The sequence below is a fragment of the Lacerta agilis genome, chromosome 4 (genome assembly GCF_009819535.1).
Source record: "Lacerta agilis isolate rLacAgi1 chromosome 4, rLacAgi1.pri, whole genome shotgun sequence".
Lineage (NCBI taxonomy): Eukaryota > Metazoa > Chordata > Lepidosauria > Squamata > Lacertidae > Lacerta > Lacerta agilis.
This window is the reverse complement of record NC_046315.1, coordinates 49,815,020-49,832,093: the sequence shown is the minus strand read 5'-3', so window position 1 is coordinate 49,832,093 and position 17,074 is coordinate 49,815,020. Positions and strand designations below refer to the sequence as shown.

General features: G+C 41.2%; 1 protein-coding gene across 1 annotated transcript in view; it reads right to left on the bottom strand.

Annotated features, from left to right (window-relative positions):
- Positions 1-13,344: 13,344 nt before the first annotated feature.
- The window catches only part of HUNK (hormonally up-regulated Neu-associated kinase), a 54,204-nt gene continuing 50,474 nt past the window's right edge, over positions 13,345-17,074 (bottom strand). The window contains exons 9-10 of the mRNA XM_033146914.1: positions 15,441-15,618; positions 13,345-14,075 (exon numbers count right to left, since the gene is read on the bottom strand). Coding sequence (XP_033002805.1) covers positions 13,408-14,075; positions 15,441-15,618 — 846 coding nt within the window. The 3' untranslated portion in view covers positions 13,345-13,407. The remainder of the gene's footprint in view (positions 14,076-15,440; positions 15,619-17,074) is intronic.

Genomic DNA, 17,074 nt, shown 5'->3' with positions numbered 1-17,074 from the left:
CTCGTGATGGTGTTTCTATGGTAACAGCCAAGGTGCTATTTCTGTATTAACAGGCCATTGTTTAATTCCAGACCGTACACCGTTATCAAAACCTTGAAGCTGCTGGCCAGTTTTGGCTGATTTCCCAGAAATAGTTGAAGAAGCAACATTAGGCACATTCCTTTGTCTCTCTTAATATTACAAAAATACAGAAAATATATTAATGCACCAATGCTGTGAATGATACACAAATAGACAAGCTTAGAAAGCAATTAAGGCATTCATAATCAATATGGGATATTTAGCTATTTGACCTGTCCCCTTCAATCCCAATTCAGGATTCAAGAGAGAGATGCACCATCAGTTTGCAGAGCAGGAAATAAAGAGTCATCGGGCATTGTTTAGCACTGGCTCTGCTGTAAATTTCTGTAATTCCCTGATGAAAAATCAATTTGGTATGTATGTCTTAGGGGAGCAGGGGTAAGAGAAGTGCAATTAAGTTCGTTTGTGCAAGAAAGCCCCATGTGTATTGCCAGCATGGCCTTTTCAGCTGTTTACATATGATGAAATCTCTGAGTATTCCCCAGACTTGGTATGTGTGCATTCAGCATACCTGGAAAGTTGTGCGTAATGGCATTTTGCTGACCCAATGCCTGTTTAGAAGCCCATAAACTATACATAAACCTTGTTCTCCAGACCAGCAAAATGGCTGTCTGAGTGCTCAAACTGTGGTGAAGGCAGCAGCAACAAGCAAGAGGAGATGTTGCCTGGCACCAACACCCCACATGTTTGGTGGTGTGTCAAAGTGTACTTGTCAGCCAGCAGAAAATTCGCTATTGAATGTGCTTTCATTACAGAATTACATCCAGCACAAAGAAAGAACTAAAGAGAACCTGCAGGCTCCATATATTGCTCTAATACATCTCCCATCATCAGACTTTGCTGGTTGAGGCTGATGGGAGTTGTAGTTCAACAACATCTTCAGGGCCATTGGTTGTCCATCCCTGCCTTAAATCCTGGCTTATATAAAGTGGAATCAGCTAATATAGCAGATTGCACCACTTCAACTGAGAGAACCATTTTGTAAGGTCCGCTTACCTTAAAGGAAAAAGAAAAAAAGCAAGCAACAACAGCAACTAGTCACTCACTGCAAGTAAAAACATAGCATGATAAGGAGGAAGAATGCAGCCTAGGCCATTCCCTGCTGTGCTAGTTTTCTTCTTAAAGGAAGAAGTTTTGAACAATGTGATTCCTCCACCTGCATTCCTCCATTACAGTACCATCTCTCGATTTTGCTACCCAATTTCCATCTCATTCTGTTTAAAGTGTACATCCTACTTAGGGCTTGTAAAGATTTCCTACATCAAGTAGCAGGATCTACTCCAAGCAGTGTTTCAGTCATCCGCTTAACCTCCATTTGCTTTTCTTGATATATTATGAAACTGAAGCATGCTTGGAAATTAACTGAGGAAAACTACAGCAGCATAATGTGTTAATGGTTGAGAGGATTCATTTGGAAATAAAAGCACTGCTTTAGGTAAATGTGGTGTACTTTTACTTTACATCTCACACCATTTTAATTCCTGTTTTGGGTGGGCCCAAAACATTTTGCTGCCTGAGGCAAAGTGGAAATTATCGTAACCAAAAGCAAACCAAGTGATTTTGGTACCTGTTCCTAAGGCAGAAAATTGCACAAGCAGCTTTCCTTCTCCTTATCAGAAATAATCTTAAAAAAAAAATACCTAACCATTTTCTGCTCTTTCATAATGCCTCAAATCCTTTGACTCTCAGTTCATTAAATTGTTGGGCTTCAGTGAATTGCTTTAAGGCAATTCAATACAACACAACTGTAAAAACCGAAAGAATGGTTGACAAACAAGAGGGTCTGAATAAAAAAGATTACCGTCTTGAATCAAGGACCCAATCTAGATGGATAAGGAGTAGAGCAGGCCCTACATACTTCCCCGGGGAACTCAGATCATTCAAAGGTCATTGTGTATTTTGAGGGGAAATTCTGCTCACTTCTGCATACCAGAGATAACAATCCTGCTAATTGTGTACATGGTGATCACTTACCCAGGACCCAAGTTTGCCAGGGTTTTTTCCTTTGTTTCTCTTTTCATCTCACTTCATCTTGATCATCTCTTGAATGTGTAAACAAATCAGAGGCTTGAGTCAGTTAAACATTTTTTAACTAAAAATGATTGTTCATGTAAACAAATCATGGGTGGCTACTGAACTCATCTATGTTGTCCTATATCCATGCCCTTCCATGGACAGAAGCTGATCATACAGGCTGTTGAACCTTATTTCAATACTGGTGATGAGACAGTATCCTTCACTTCACTACAGGCTGGCTTAAGAGGTTCAGGGCAAGCTGTGTGGCACAGAGCTCTATTCTTCAACCTCCCACAACCACTCCCAAGTCTTCAGCGTCTGGCTTGGCCCTAATAGTAGGGCTGCCCCTACTCAGTAGCGACAATAGTAGTATGGTACAGATCCACCAGCAGCGCATACAGGTTGAGTTATAGCACTCTTTAAAACAACAACAACAGCTGTTGTATGGTGAAGCCACTTTATAACTAATTCATTTGGTATTTGGAGAGGAGTTTTGTGAATACTTTCATGTGTTATGGATATCACACTGGTCCACTTCCCAGTCGAACTGGATGTGGCAACTGTGAGTAAGACACAAGTGTATCGCATGCTGGAACATTTGCTCCATCCATCATGCCAAAAGCCTCTTGGAAAAGGTTAACTTGAGGTGAGCTGCTGCATAATAGATGTGTGGAAAATGTGATAGTTCAATCTTCAAACCAGCACAGGGAGTAGTAAGTAGGGATTTTCTGTACCTGCACATATTTTTCTGTACCTCAGTAGCTGATCATTAATAGGAAAGAATAGCTGCTGCAGGAGCAGCTAAGGCAGTAAGATCATATGCATCTATGTCAACCTCTTCTAACAGCAATCTCTTTACAATTGATTCTGTTTACAACCAAGAAGTATATAAATAATGTGAAATAAAAAATAAAAATATGTATCTAATAATAAACATAGCATTTTTATACAACATCCATTTTGGCCTGCTGGTTCAATGTTCTCCCTAATGTATAATATTTGGATAAAAGGAATGCCCTATGGCAAACAAGCCTGTAGGCGAAAGACTGTGGATCAACCTTTTTGGTTTGCCTGTTTCTCTGATAAACTGCTATTGTCACAAAAACAAAAACAAAAAACTACAGGAGTGATGTTTAGAGAAAACAGAAGTTAATCTGATTTAATACTTTTTTTTAAAAGGAGAAACGCATGCAATCTCCAGTAGTCTTAAATCATCAGGGATTACTTTAGGCTCCAAAGAGCAATGAAATGCTGTCCCAGCTTTTTAATAAGGAAGATTTTATGGTTTTTATAAAAATCTAATCAGATTGCATCTGCTAGACTTTGGATGTTTAGTTTGGTGTAGACCAGGGATAGAGAACCTGTGGCCTTGCAGATATTATTGGACTCCAACTCCCATCATCCCTGACCATTGATTTTTTCTGGCTGAGGCTGATGGGAAGTTGGAGGGCAACAATAAACTGATCTTGTTGTGGAGGTGGGGAAATGATTAACAAAATCAATCCTCCTGGCAAACTGGGAATATCCCCTCATCCAAGTTTAGGATATTCTGCATTCTTCAGTAGAGTTTCTTTTCCTTTGAGAAAAATAAGTGGCTCACGTAAATGTAAAGTAAGCTTTAATAGTACTGTAACAAAATAACATAATGAGAGAAACTAAAAAGGGCAACATGAGGTAAGTCTGAGGCAAGAGGCAAGAAGAGGCAGTTGGTCCCTCTTAACTGACATTCTTAATGGAACACACACTGAAGCGAGGGGCTGATTCTGGAGCAGAACACACAAGCCCACCAGATACCAAGCACTCTACTATTCAAATTAGGCCCCGGTGTTTTACTTACAGATATGCCCCAGGAATTTCATCTAGCTAGAGACCCAAATGCAGAAATCCGCTTCTATGCATGTATGGCTCTAACTGAAGCAATAGATTTAGTTGGCTTAAATGTGCTTCACCATTGTGGGCAAAAGGTATAAATAAATGGCAGGAAGGCCAGGAAATCTATAAATACATTGCACTTTTCATGTATTGTGTCACTGGTTGAACATCACTAGGAGAAAATGTTCTGTCTCAAGCTGTAACTATCTCCGATGATGCCTGAGAGGAAAGAAAGGGGAAAGTGAGATATTCCATCTTGAAAGATTGCAGGAAACCAGAGATGAGTGTAAGAGATTGAACAGCTCTGTTGCTAGGTTATGGATTGTTTTCTTACGACAACAGTGAACTTGAATACTAATACTGTGCATTAATATAGCAGCTTGGCTCATTCTGAACAAATATATGTAATATTGAACTGTGGAATATTCTAACATTTCACGGAATCTATTCTAGGACAATTCAACAAACATGCACATATAATTCCTGTAAATGTGTCAAAGAAGTTCCATATCCTGGAGTGATTTGTATGCACATGTAAAGTCCATGCCTGAATATAGTGAGGAGACAGGTGAAGCTCAAACTTAGTAATTCTATTTACAATCTCCAAAACCGCTTCTCATAGGAAATTAAACTGAACAGAAACTGCTCTTAAATATCTTATAATATTCCCATTGCTGACTATTTGCATAGAGATCACTCCAGGGTATGGAACTTCTTTGACACAATTACAGGAATTCCACAGTTAAATATTACATATATTTGTTCAGAATGAGCCAAGCTGCTATATTTCAATGCTGATTGAAATTGCTAGGAAGCCACACATTGGCAACTGGGGATTTGGTCAGGGTAGTGGCAGACCTTGGGGCCTCAAAAATTAGTGGTATCCTGTGTGATGCCAAAATCCCCCCCCCCACTCCATTCTACATCATAGTTGTGGTATCCCCTGCATCACCCCAAAGGCTCTGCGCTCCCAGCGTGACCAAACCAGTCGCATTCCCCTAAACCCATCTCTGGTCGGGGCTTGTTTTTAAAAAGTTGTAAGAATTAGAAACTTGGAAATCCCAGTAGATTTTATTTTATATAATTTTAATCTTGTGTTGTGAACTGCTTTGAAAGGACGGTGATTCTGAAAAGCAACATAAGAATCACTTAAATAATACAAATAAACAACCTAAGGGTGTTATTCATTATGCAACCCACTGATGGACTCGCTATAATGAAGAGACAGTTGTAACTGAAATTTTCTACACACCTAGGGCATGTGTACGCTAGTGGCTTTAAAAGCAGTGAGATAATTCATCCCTTGCATTTCAAGTCCAGAGTTTTACATTGATATACTGTATGCAATATTACCCAATTTGTTTCCCCACACCTGCAATGTCCCCGCCAAAAAAAAAACTCCTATTCAATGGAGCTGTCATGTAGGCGTGTGCAACACCTCAGCTGAACCAGTTTACGTTTTCAAATCAGTTGGGACCTAGTTTGAGGGGAAGTGCATCAGACAAGAGTGTTTTGAAACTACAAGATCAGGCATAGGCAAACTCTGCCCTCCAGATGTTTTGGGACTACAGCTCCCATCATCCCTAGCTAACAGGACCAGTGGTCAGGGATGATGGGAATTGTAGTCCCAAAACATCTGGAGGGCTGAGTTTGCCTATGCCTGTACAAGATACTGATATACTTGTGCTGTAGCAATGTCAAACACCAGCAGTGGGAGCACACTGGAGCTGGAATAAGCCGGTAATGTGTACACAGCCTTACTTCTGAGAAGACCTGGATATAGGATTGCACTGTTGTAGTGTCAATGCCATTAGCAGACACAAGTTCTCCCTCAGTGCAGTGGTGGCACAGGATTGTATTCAATTCTAAATGTCTATTGACATATTAGCAGAATTTCAGTGTTTACTTTTGTGAAACTGAATAAAGCCATTTAAAAAAGCAGGAAAGTTAAAATTTTAAATCAGAATGCATATTACCGTATCATTTGTAATATTTTGGCAGCACTGTCCAAGATGTTGGGACACATGATGGATATGAAGACAACTGGGGGAAGATATAACATTTTCACCCTTCCCACTTTATTATAAACAGCTGAAAATCCAACACAAGTTAAAATGGCAGGGGGGAAATGCAGCATTTGTATACATGTGGGCCAGAATGTGTACATCACATTCCTATATCAGCAGACTGCAGCAGCAAACTAACTTCTACGTATATAAATATAGCTTTAAAGACAGCATTTCCTGCTGTGCCAGCATGTTGCTATGTAAAACACTCAGGGATGGCCTCCAGCATAGTGGCCTGCTCTAAATATTTTCTTTCACTTCAGGGAAGCTTTTCAAAACCTTCAGAGCTGCTTCAGCATCTGATTGATGCTCCAAGCAAATTTCTTCAGCCCAGTTGTTGTTTCTGCTTGGTACCCATGTGCTGCTTCAAGCATGATAGGTGGGGCACATTCAGTAAATAGAAGAGGAATTCTTGTTAAGGGTACCTGATTCCTTGGGGCAGGGGAGAAAGGAAATTCATTTAGGGATTAATTGTTTCACAAGGAAACGAAGGGAGTGAAACATATTTTCATGTGTGTCAAGTCCCATTTTTGTAACTTGACTTCCTGCTTTACAGTATTTAGAGCTTGTTAAAAGGGTACTGAATCTGACCTTCCCAAATGTGTGTAGATTCTTCAAATCATGGCAGTCTAGTCACTCAGATGCAGAAAGAAGCTCCATTGAATAATAATAATAATAATAATAATAATAATAATAATAATAATAATAATAATAATAATTTATTTGTACCCCGCCCATCTGGCTGGGTCTCCCCAGCCACTCTGGGCGGCTTCTATCAAATATTAAAATACATTTAAAATATCACAGTTTAAAAACTTCCCTAAACAGGGCTGCCTTCAGGTATTTTCTGAATGTCAGGTAGTTGTTTATTCCCTTGACCTCTGATGGGAGGGCGTTCCACAGGGCGGGCGCCACTACCGAGAAGGCCCTCTGCCTGGTTCCCTGTAGTTTTGTTTCTTGCAGTGAGGGAACCACCCGAAGGCCCTCGGCGCTGGATCTCAGTGTCCGGGCTGAATGATGGGGGTGGAGACGCTCCTTCAGGTATACTGGACCGAGGCCGTTTAGGGCTTTAAAGGTCACCACCAACACTTTGAATTGTGCTCGGAAACATACTGGGAGCCAATGTAGATCTCTCAGGACCGGTGTTATGTGGTCCCGGCAGCCACTCCCAGTCACCAGTCTAGCTGCTGCGTTCTGGATTAATTGCAGTTTCCGGGTCACCTTCAAAGGTAGCCCCACATAGAGCGCATTGCAGTAGTCCAAGCAGGAGATAACCAGAGCATGTACCACTCTGGCGAGACAGTCTGCGGGCAGGTAGGGTCTCAGCCTGCGTATCAGATGGAGCTGGTAGATAGCCGCCCTGGACACAGAATTAACCTGTGCCTCCATGGACAGCTGTGAGTCCAAAATTACTCCCAGGCTGCGCCCCTGGTCCTTCAGGGGCACAGTTACCCCACCATTCAGGACCAGGGAGTCCCATTGAACACAAAAGGGGGCTTACTCTCAGGCAAGTGTGCACAGGACTTTAGCTTTAGCTAACGAGTTAGGAGAATTGAGTTTTTTTACACAGAACATTCTTACACAATGGAAAAACCATTAGTTTTGTGCACCTTTTAAAGGATTTCATTTCCTAACAGTATATTATGAAATTGTCAAGCAATTACAATTAGTTAAGAAGTGTTAATTGCAATTGCATGTAAGCTAACAGGAGCGAGCCAGCAGTAAATCAGACTGAGCAAATTGGAGTTAACTCTTTATTAGAAAAAAAACAGGATCTTGCACAGGAGTATTTGGCCTAATGAGGGCAGCAACTCTTCTCCAGCAGGTCTGGCCTCCACGAAGCAGTTGTTGAGACTGAAGGTCCCATGCTCCTCACAGCCACCTACGTCCCCCAAGGAATCTGAGACTGTGCCTGCATGAAGCTAACTTCTCCTCTGCCCTCTTCATGCCTCTCCTGGTTTTGGGTGACCAAGGGGAGTTCATCAGAGCAGGAGGGGCCTGTGGCTCTTCACCAGCAGAACTTGCCTCTTGGCATCCCTCCTCTTCTCCTTCAACTTCTGCCTGTGATTCTGGATTTGTCTGCCACAGATTCCCATTGCTCACTAAACCCTGTTACGTTTTCAGCTTCTGAAACATCGTCCCAGTCTTCTCCCTCTGACAACTCATCATTGTCCCACCACCAATCCCCTGGCTCTGAGCCTTATACCTTGGGGGTCCCCAGCTGGTGCCTCTATCATTCCTCTGTGTCCAACCAGTCTGTGACATAAACAGTTAAGTCTCAGAAACACGAGTTTCCATTTTATTGTTTCGTCCAAGAAAGCATGTCTGATACCAGATTTGAAGATTAGGATTTTTAGTTTAATGCTTCATCCCTGTAACCCACATTCCATTCTGATTTCCCACAATGCATTGCTTTGGGACACTGGAAAATTTAAATGGCATTGCTCAGTAGCTCTTCTGTTATGCTCTAGAATTAGAGTGACAGTAAGAGCAACAATGAACAGTGTCCACAGGAGAAAAGCAAGCACTCACTTTCAGATAGAGAGGTAAGTTTAGAGATGCAAGAAATCCCACATTCCCTAGGCCTGCATGCCTCAAAAACCACTTACTCAATGAGCTGTCTCATTGCGATCAAAAAGATTGCTGCTCATCTTTATCTTTAAAAGCTGCTTCCTTATGTCTCTATGCCACACTCTGAGCTGTCGTGCTCAGGGTATGTCAGTGACAGCAGGCAGACAACTATTTTGGAGTTTTTCAACCACTTCTCCCCAGCTTAGAACCTAGTTTTGAAAGGAAGAGGGGAGGAAGGAGGTAACAGGTATATACAGATGGCAATTTAAAGTAGATTTTATGTATCCTACGTGTGCATGCTTTCCGTGTCGCCCACACAATGTCCTCATCTTAGTGGCAGCCTACACTCCCTCCATTTAATTCAGTTTTTTCCTGATACATGGATAATGCAGTAATTGGCAGGGGGGACCTCCAACATAAAATGTAACGTTATCTGAATGCAGATGCAGTGAAGCACCTTGTGTGGGTAGGTTTTTCTCTTTTTTAAAGTGTGATGTTCTGCTGGATGCTGTCAATCACCCTCCCTTCCACATGCTTGTTGCCGACCATAACCAACCATTCTGTTTGTAACAGTTGCAAGGAAAGAAACATGCTTATTTCCACTGCTTGTTGATGATGGGACATGCTGTATGTGTGTGTAAAACAGCCCTTTTGTGCAGAACTGCTCTTCCATTTTACTGACTAGGGACAGTTTAAAAAAAAATTAATTGAAAAAAATGGGTGTTTCTTTCTGAACCATAAAGCAAAACTGAAAGGTGCTAATTCAGTCCATCAAGAACTGTGACAAAAGGTCTGCAGCACAAGACCTGAGCTTCGGGACTGGCCACCAGCGATTTTTCTACTGATCTAGCATTTAGAATGTTCCTCCCTGTGCTAGGGAATTAATTATCACAAGTAGATTTTACTTCACCTCCTACTTGCCTTAGGGTCCAATTAATGTATCTGCCTGGCTATTTGAATTGCAACAGTGGAAGGGTGGCTATACAAGCTGCTTGGGTGAATTGGCTTGCTAAATGGCACAATCATTTTAGCAATCTCAAATCCCCTCCCTCCCTCAAACTGGGAACAGCATAAGCTAAACTGAACCACAGAGATGCTTCTTTACATGGATGACTTGCCACAAGGATTTGCCTTGATGTGATTGCAGTGCCACGTGGCCACACACACTGCAGAGTGCCACCACAAACTGGACCTACAGTGCCCTTCGTATGGAGCAGAAGGAAGGACTGGAGACACCCGTGATGACAGCACATTGGGCAAGAGTTTGGGTGAAGGAACTGTTAACTATTATTCTAGTACCAGTTACAGGTAGGTAGCCGTGTTGGTCTGCCATAGTCAAAACAAAATCAAAAATTCCTTCCAGTAGCACCTTTTGAGACCAACTAAGTTTGTTCTTGGTATGAGCTTTTGTGTGCATGCACACTTCTCCAGATACACTGAAACAGAAGTCACCAGACCCTTAAATATAGTGACAGAGTGGGGAGGGGTATTACTCAGAAGGGTGGTGGGAATGGGTGATTGGCTGATAGGTGTGGAAAACCTGTTGACTGTTAACGACTGCAATTGGTCTTAAAGGAAAAAGCAAGGGGGGAGATGGCTAAAGATAGCTTTGTCTGAGATAAGAATCCAATGTCTTTGTTCAGACCAGGTCTCTCCATGGTTTTAAGTTTGGTAATGAGTTGCAATTCAGCAATTATTATTCTAGTAATTTTGCTTCAGGCTTGGTTGTGGACTGAAGATGGTGGGCTGTGATACTGCATCTTGGGAAATGTGTCATGCAAATTGCAGTAATCAGAAAAAGGATTGTGAATTTGTACAGAACAGAACGGTTCACACAAATGGCACCAGCCAAATAGAGTGCAGTTGAACTATGAATCCCAACTGTGTCCCCACTCAAAGTGCATTTGCATGTGGGCTGTTAGCAAGTGTGAATCAGTCCTTAGGAAGCAGCTTGTAGGATACATTGCATACACAGTTATACTTACCAGCGTAATACTCATATTTCAGAATAAAAACAGATTGAGCAACAATGTTATTTCATTCTGCTATTACATGTATTTACCATTTGTTCACAAAAATTACAGCTCTCTCTTGCTTCCCCCAACGTTTCATTGGGTTCCAAATAAACCTGAGTTGATAGTTCAAGTTAGTATTTGCAGGACATTCAGGTGCAGAAGTCTGAAGCATGCACAGAATTGTATGCTGATTATTAGTGCTTTAATATTGTGTTCTATGGGGAAATGCCACCAATTATATTTTATAACTTCACAAACATCAGTGGTGTATGGGTCTTTATCAGAATATTTGGGGTTATTTTGAAGACACTACTTGAAATACTGAGAGGTTTTTCAGAAAGCATAGTTGAAGCACACACAAAACATGCCACAATCCCATTTGAACAAGGTATTATTTGTTTACATTATTTAACCACTAAGCAGTGTTGTAAACTTGATTAAACTTACAATGCAGCTTGTTTTGTCTAAGAGGGGGCTATGTGGATAAAAATGTAAATGAAACCACCCAGTGGCAGGGATAGTAGAGGTTCATAATGTAGCAGTTTCTGAAACACATGACCTTTCAAAATTCATCTCTGGAGTCTGAAAAACCCTTAATTGTGTGAAGTCAAGTTCAAAAGGGCTAGAACAATCTCAGGCAGCTGAAATTGGGTGGTGCTGGCTAAGAGTATGGGCATTTCTCCCCGTTTTTTTCTACAGCAGCTGCACATGAACTTGCCTGCACATGGTATGTGCTTAAAAAAAATCTGGCACATAGTAGGGTGCTGTTCTTTCATGGTGAGGAATCTGAAACATTTTCAGCCATTCAGGCCTATGCCAATGCGGATGTTCATTTGACACAAGCACACTGCACATTGTTTCAGCCTGGCCTGCTCCCATACTTCTCCTTGGGCCCAGTTTTCACAAAGAGCAATGTATTACAACTTGCACAACGTCAGGCTATGCATGAGCTTAAAAGCAGGCAAAGTCTTTTCCTGTTTGTGCTAAACCATGGTTTTGCTTAGCATTACACGTGAATCGGTCAGTTTGTAGAGTTGGATATAACATGGCACTTGTGAAAATTCAGTGGTGTGGACTTTAAACTGCAAGGTAGTCAGTGGCACTGTTATTAGATTAAGGTACCACTACCTTTTTAGCAGAAACAACTGTTCTCATGCATATACCTATTTCTAAGATGGCGTTACAACCAATGGGTGCTTCTACTTTGGATGTATTCATGCACAAGCATGTGGCTCCAATTTCAAGATGGCTTCAGCCAAAGAACTGCTAGTGCTCCTGACATTCTGTCCACTGCTGTTCTTGAATCCTAACCTTTTAAGAAATATTTGGTGCTGAGCTGAGATTTTATGTGTATCAACAGAATCTGAGCGGAAAAAACCTGATTATCTGATCTCGGGGTTTCTTAAAGAAGGCATCAAACAACTTGGAAACATACCTTTAAAAACAAACTCTCAATAATCCCCCCCACCCAAAGCACTTATTCTGATTTGTCTTTTATAAAGGCATTAACATCTAGATACTGTGTATGCTAAAGAAGAGGGGAAGCACATAAACCATTAGTGACAATCTGCCACCGTGCTAGTCTAATGCTAACAACTATCAGCAATCCTGTATACATAACATGTGCTAGCAGGGAACAGGTAAACCATAGAACAGTCTTTGGTTAAAACCCTGTAACTTAATAGCAAATTATTTGCACAAACCCCCCCTATTTTCTTAGTCAGACATTTTCTTTACTGTGAAATAAAAAGAGCTGCAGAGTATAGAACATGTTTGCCTTTTACGAAAGTTAATCACAGTTCGTAGCACTACTAAATTTTTGATGACAACTGCATTACCATTCCTGCCATTTGCAAATGGCACTGGAGCTAGCAGACGTGTCCTTTGATAACTCTTCTGAATGCAGTGCAGAGTTTCTCAGCAACACTTTCAAGTATGTCCAATGCTGTTTTGCTAAAACTGAAAGTATACAATTTTTCTAAAGGCAGTTTCACAGAAATGGCATAGCTATACAGATGACCGGGTGTTGGGTTTTTTAAAAGCACAGCATTTAGAAATATGGGCTATTGTCTCATGAGGAAGAGGAAAATGTGAACAAAGATTTCCTTATAGTCAAACTAGTTCTGAGATGATCAAGTCTCTTTATAGTAGCATCTCTTAACAAATGAACATTTCCTTTGGGAAAAATATAGATTGATTTTAGGTGTTTTGGAATTATTAGACAGTAAACACTGCTTCAGTTATCAGCATCTTGGTCTGGTTTTTGTGCTTTTATGCCAAGTCCTTTCAGGTCTGTTTCTTCTTCATCATGTGTACATGACTTAAAAGAGCACATTTGCTTCAGAAATATGAAAAAACTTATTTTTCCTGTTTTTGAGTAATATGAATAGTGTTTATGCCTGTGAAACAGAGAACTATTGCCTGACAAGTACATTAACCACAGCTTTACAAACCAGAGGGCAATTCAACAAATTCTTCTTTCACTGTCAAATCAAGTTGTTAGGTCCAGTGGTCTGTTGTTGATATAAACTTATATGCAGTATTAGAACAAAAAGTATCTGCTTGGGAAGATTACACAGATCTTCAAAAGTGAGTAAGTCTTTACATCACTTGAAATATTTGTCCTTTCCCATCAATCGCACTAGTCCTAGGCCACTGAAATATGTGGCCTTGTGATTTCCTTATTGGATGTGGTAACAAAATACACAGAATTTTTTTTTCACTACTTGTATGGGAAAGTCCCAGAAAACAGCACTACACAAATTTAGATTTTCAGAAAAGTCACCTCAGCACTGGCCATTTATAGGGTCCATTATATTGAATGAAATTTGTGTTGGGCTCATTTGCTGCAGCTGAGGCATTCTTGCTTCCAGCGTCTTCTCTGTTGGTGACCCTACTGACTGATTCCTTTTCCGCATCATCTGTCCAATGCCCATCATGGGGAACCGACCTCTGCTTTTCACACAGTTAGGGCTCCCCAGAGGATTAGAGACATTATTTAGCTGGGTTGGAGACACAGCTTCCTCTCTAAAAGAACTGCTCTTTTCGTCATATGTGAAGGACAATTGAGTAGGATGAACTGGACTTTTAGTAGGACTGGGAGAAGTTCCCCCTGGCTGGAAGAGTGGAGACAATGTCCTTTCACTGGAACTTCTCCGACCAAAATTTACTGGCGAGCTTAGCATTCGATACTGATGCGTAGGAGAAATTTGGTCTATTTGGTCCTCTCTGTCGCCGGTTTCAAAAGAATGCACAATGTTCAGAATTAAAGGAGAATCCAAATTCTGGCTGCCAGGGCTTGAGGGCTCTTGCTGAGGTGAATCTTGCCGCTTGGTGAGCCTTGGGGTCCTTGGAACAGGTTGCTGTATTTCAAGGTATTCCAGAGAATAGGAGGTGACACAACCTGTCTTGGCTGTAGCTGATTCATGGAAGGGGCTCAAGCCACTACGAGAATCTACAAAACAAATTTTAAAAGAGTCAAGAAAAAACCCCCAGAATACAGTAAACACAAGTTTAATCCAAAATGTGTTTTCCTTTAAGGTGTGTTATCTTGCTTATTCCTTCTCCACCTGCCTGCCCCATCAGAAAGCTAACCTTTCTATTATTCTCATTTCTCTGTTCTGTCAAGGCTGTCAACCCCCATCTCTGTCTCTCTCTGGATTACTAGTATTTTGATTATTTCTTTGCCCGTTTCTTGTGTCCCACTACCCTATTTTTCTTCCAAACAAACACAACACACACCTTCCTGAATGCTAAGATTTTCCTCACATTAATTGGTGGCTTCCTTGGGTCCATTCTTACCCTGTTCCAAGTGCTAAACAAAGGGACTCTGTGGCCATGTCCCTTCCCAAGCTAATCAAACCTAAACCACCATCCGGGACAGAAAGTAAGATAACTGTGCACTAAGAAGTTTGAATAGAGGAAGGAATCTTATCTGAAAAGCCAGTGATGATTGAAATATACTGGAAGTCAGGAAACTCAACATGCAATTATCCCCAAACGCATTTGTCCTTCTGGGATGCATCTTGATGTCAAGTGCTATAAGTCAATTGCTATTTCACAACTTATGCAGCAGTGAATACATATTTAAAACTGCCCATGCACGATGTGGCTAAATGTGACTCACTGATATGTGCAATACACCTAGTTACGAATACATGCTTTCTGAGTTTATAATGTACAGTTTCATATTTACATGTAGACAATATTGAGTGTATGTGCATAAAATGTAAAATACACAATGGACCTCTGCTAAAACCATGCTCTTAACAGCTATTATTTGTTATGTTTGTGAACTAAAATGAATTATAAAATCAAATGGCAGAACAAGAATATGAGTGCGGGGCAAGACCAAACTTAAATGCCATCCCATGCCACTTGCAGAACAGTTTACATGATAGGTCTCCTGTCATGGCTTCCTCAAGGAATTCTAGCCGGGTAAGAGTCCTGAGAAAATATCATCACCCTCATCAGATTATAATTCCCAGAGTTCAAATATTCTATACCCCCACCTCCCTGTCACAATTAGGATTCCCTAGGGAGAGATAATATGTGTTAAACAAGTTGGTGGCTGTTATCCTATGCATCCTTACTGGGGAGTAATCCCACTGACAAAGTGGGACATACACTTGAGTAAAGATGAATTGAGTCACGCTAAAATGCTGCAATCCTATATGCACTGACCTGGGAGTAATTCCTGAACACAGCAGGGGCAGCTTCTGAGCAGTGAAAGTCTGTGATATGCCCTAATTTTCTCTGATCTGCAACTTACAAAGCAAGTCTAGATCACATCAAGAGCTGGCAAGATGGCTCCACTTACCTTTCTCTGGTGCACCACCCTGGGTAGCTTTGTGATCATTCAGCAGAGCTTTTGTGGTCTGTATCTGTGTCAGAAGGCAGGTAGGAGGTTCTTTGTACGTGGGGGAATTTTTCTCTGATTTTTTCAGAAGTGGGTGAAGAGGCTCTTCCTTCGTTTCTTGTTCCTTGACCTTTTTGTCCTTCAAATTTAAAAGCACATAAACAAAAATGGTTTGGTTTGTTGGAATCTGCTTTAGAAGGCTTCAGAAACAGGTGAAGTAAAAACACTGCTTCTTAACAGCATTCAAAGTTTGAAAGGGCAGCATTAAGTTAATGGAAGCAAGTTCGTTCTGAAAAGGCACCCCAGCCCTGTTTTGGGCCCCTTTGGATCCCTCTCCTTCCTGCCAGTAGTGCAGTTCCAGTAATTTGCCCCCGTGTGACTTTTTTATATCTTCTTTCTCCCAAAATGCAATTCATGTGTCTGTACATGGAGGCTTCATATCATGGAGATACCAGTAATAGAACTAGGATGGGAAAGTAGGAGCAGCTTTGGTTGGGTGGAGCAGAAGGGAATCGTCCTGGGAGGTTGGTGGGACTTACAAAACCTCAGGTCTTGGGCTGTACCACCCACCACCGACAGGGATTAACACAAATTGATGGTGCATCAAGCTAATCATCGTAAATGGTTGGCCAAGAAGTGAAAACTATTTGACCCCCCACTCAACTGCTATTGAAAATCGAAGGATTGCAGAACACCAAGGTTACAATCTGCTCTACCCTGACACCCAGATTTATAGAAGAGGATCCCCAGGTTTCATATGCTCTGAGATGAAAATAAGGAGCATCCATCAACAGCCTTGAACTCTAGCACTTGGTAGCTATTGGCATGTTATCAGCTTATGTGAAGCTGCTGTGTCTAGCTATGATTGCACAGGGAAGGATGCTACCTGAAGTTCAGCAAGCTGTCGGACGAGAAGCTATGACAGCATTACAAAGAATTACCTAGGATTAGTAACAGTTGGTATAATATTTTATGTAGCACTTTCAATGTACAGCATGCTTTATAATTTTTATCCAATCCATCCTCATGACAAGTATTGGATATTGGTCACTATGATTCCCATCACTCAGATGGTGACACAGAGATGTCTCACCAAAACCACTTGCAATTTGGATTGCGGTATCTAGTGGACAGAACCTCCTTTTGCATTTGTTTTTCCCATTATTAAAATGATGCGGAAGAATTTTCTGCAAAGTGCAGGAGGACCCTAGGAGATGTCTGGCTGCATCTCCATAGTAACACTCTGATGCACTTTCATGTATCTCTTACATTCAGAATAGCTCTTTGCAAGTGGGTGTCCGTAGCTGCAAGCTCGGCTGAAAAGGATGTTTTGTCTGACTGTAGTAGCTGAAGAACACTGAGATGTGTGTCTTGTTCACGTCTGTATCAAATGAAATTATTGAGGGGCCCTTAAGACATGCTACCCACAATTGCTTGTTTCAGCTACACACATGTGCTGATGATAATGCAATAAGTCAGAACATGAGACACAATGGAAATTGATTCTTCACCCCACGCCGGCATAATTATTAAATCTTTATATGATCAAATATCTTAGGAGTCACACACTTTCTATTATTTTTTCATTCTATCCA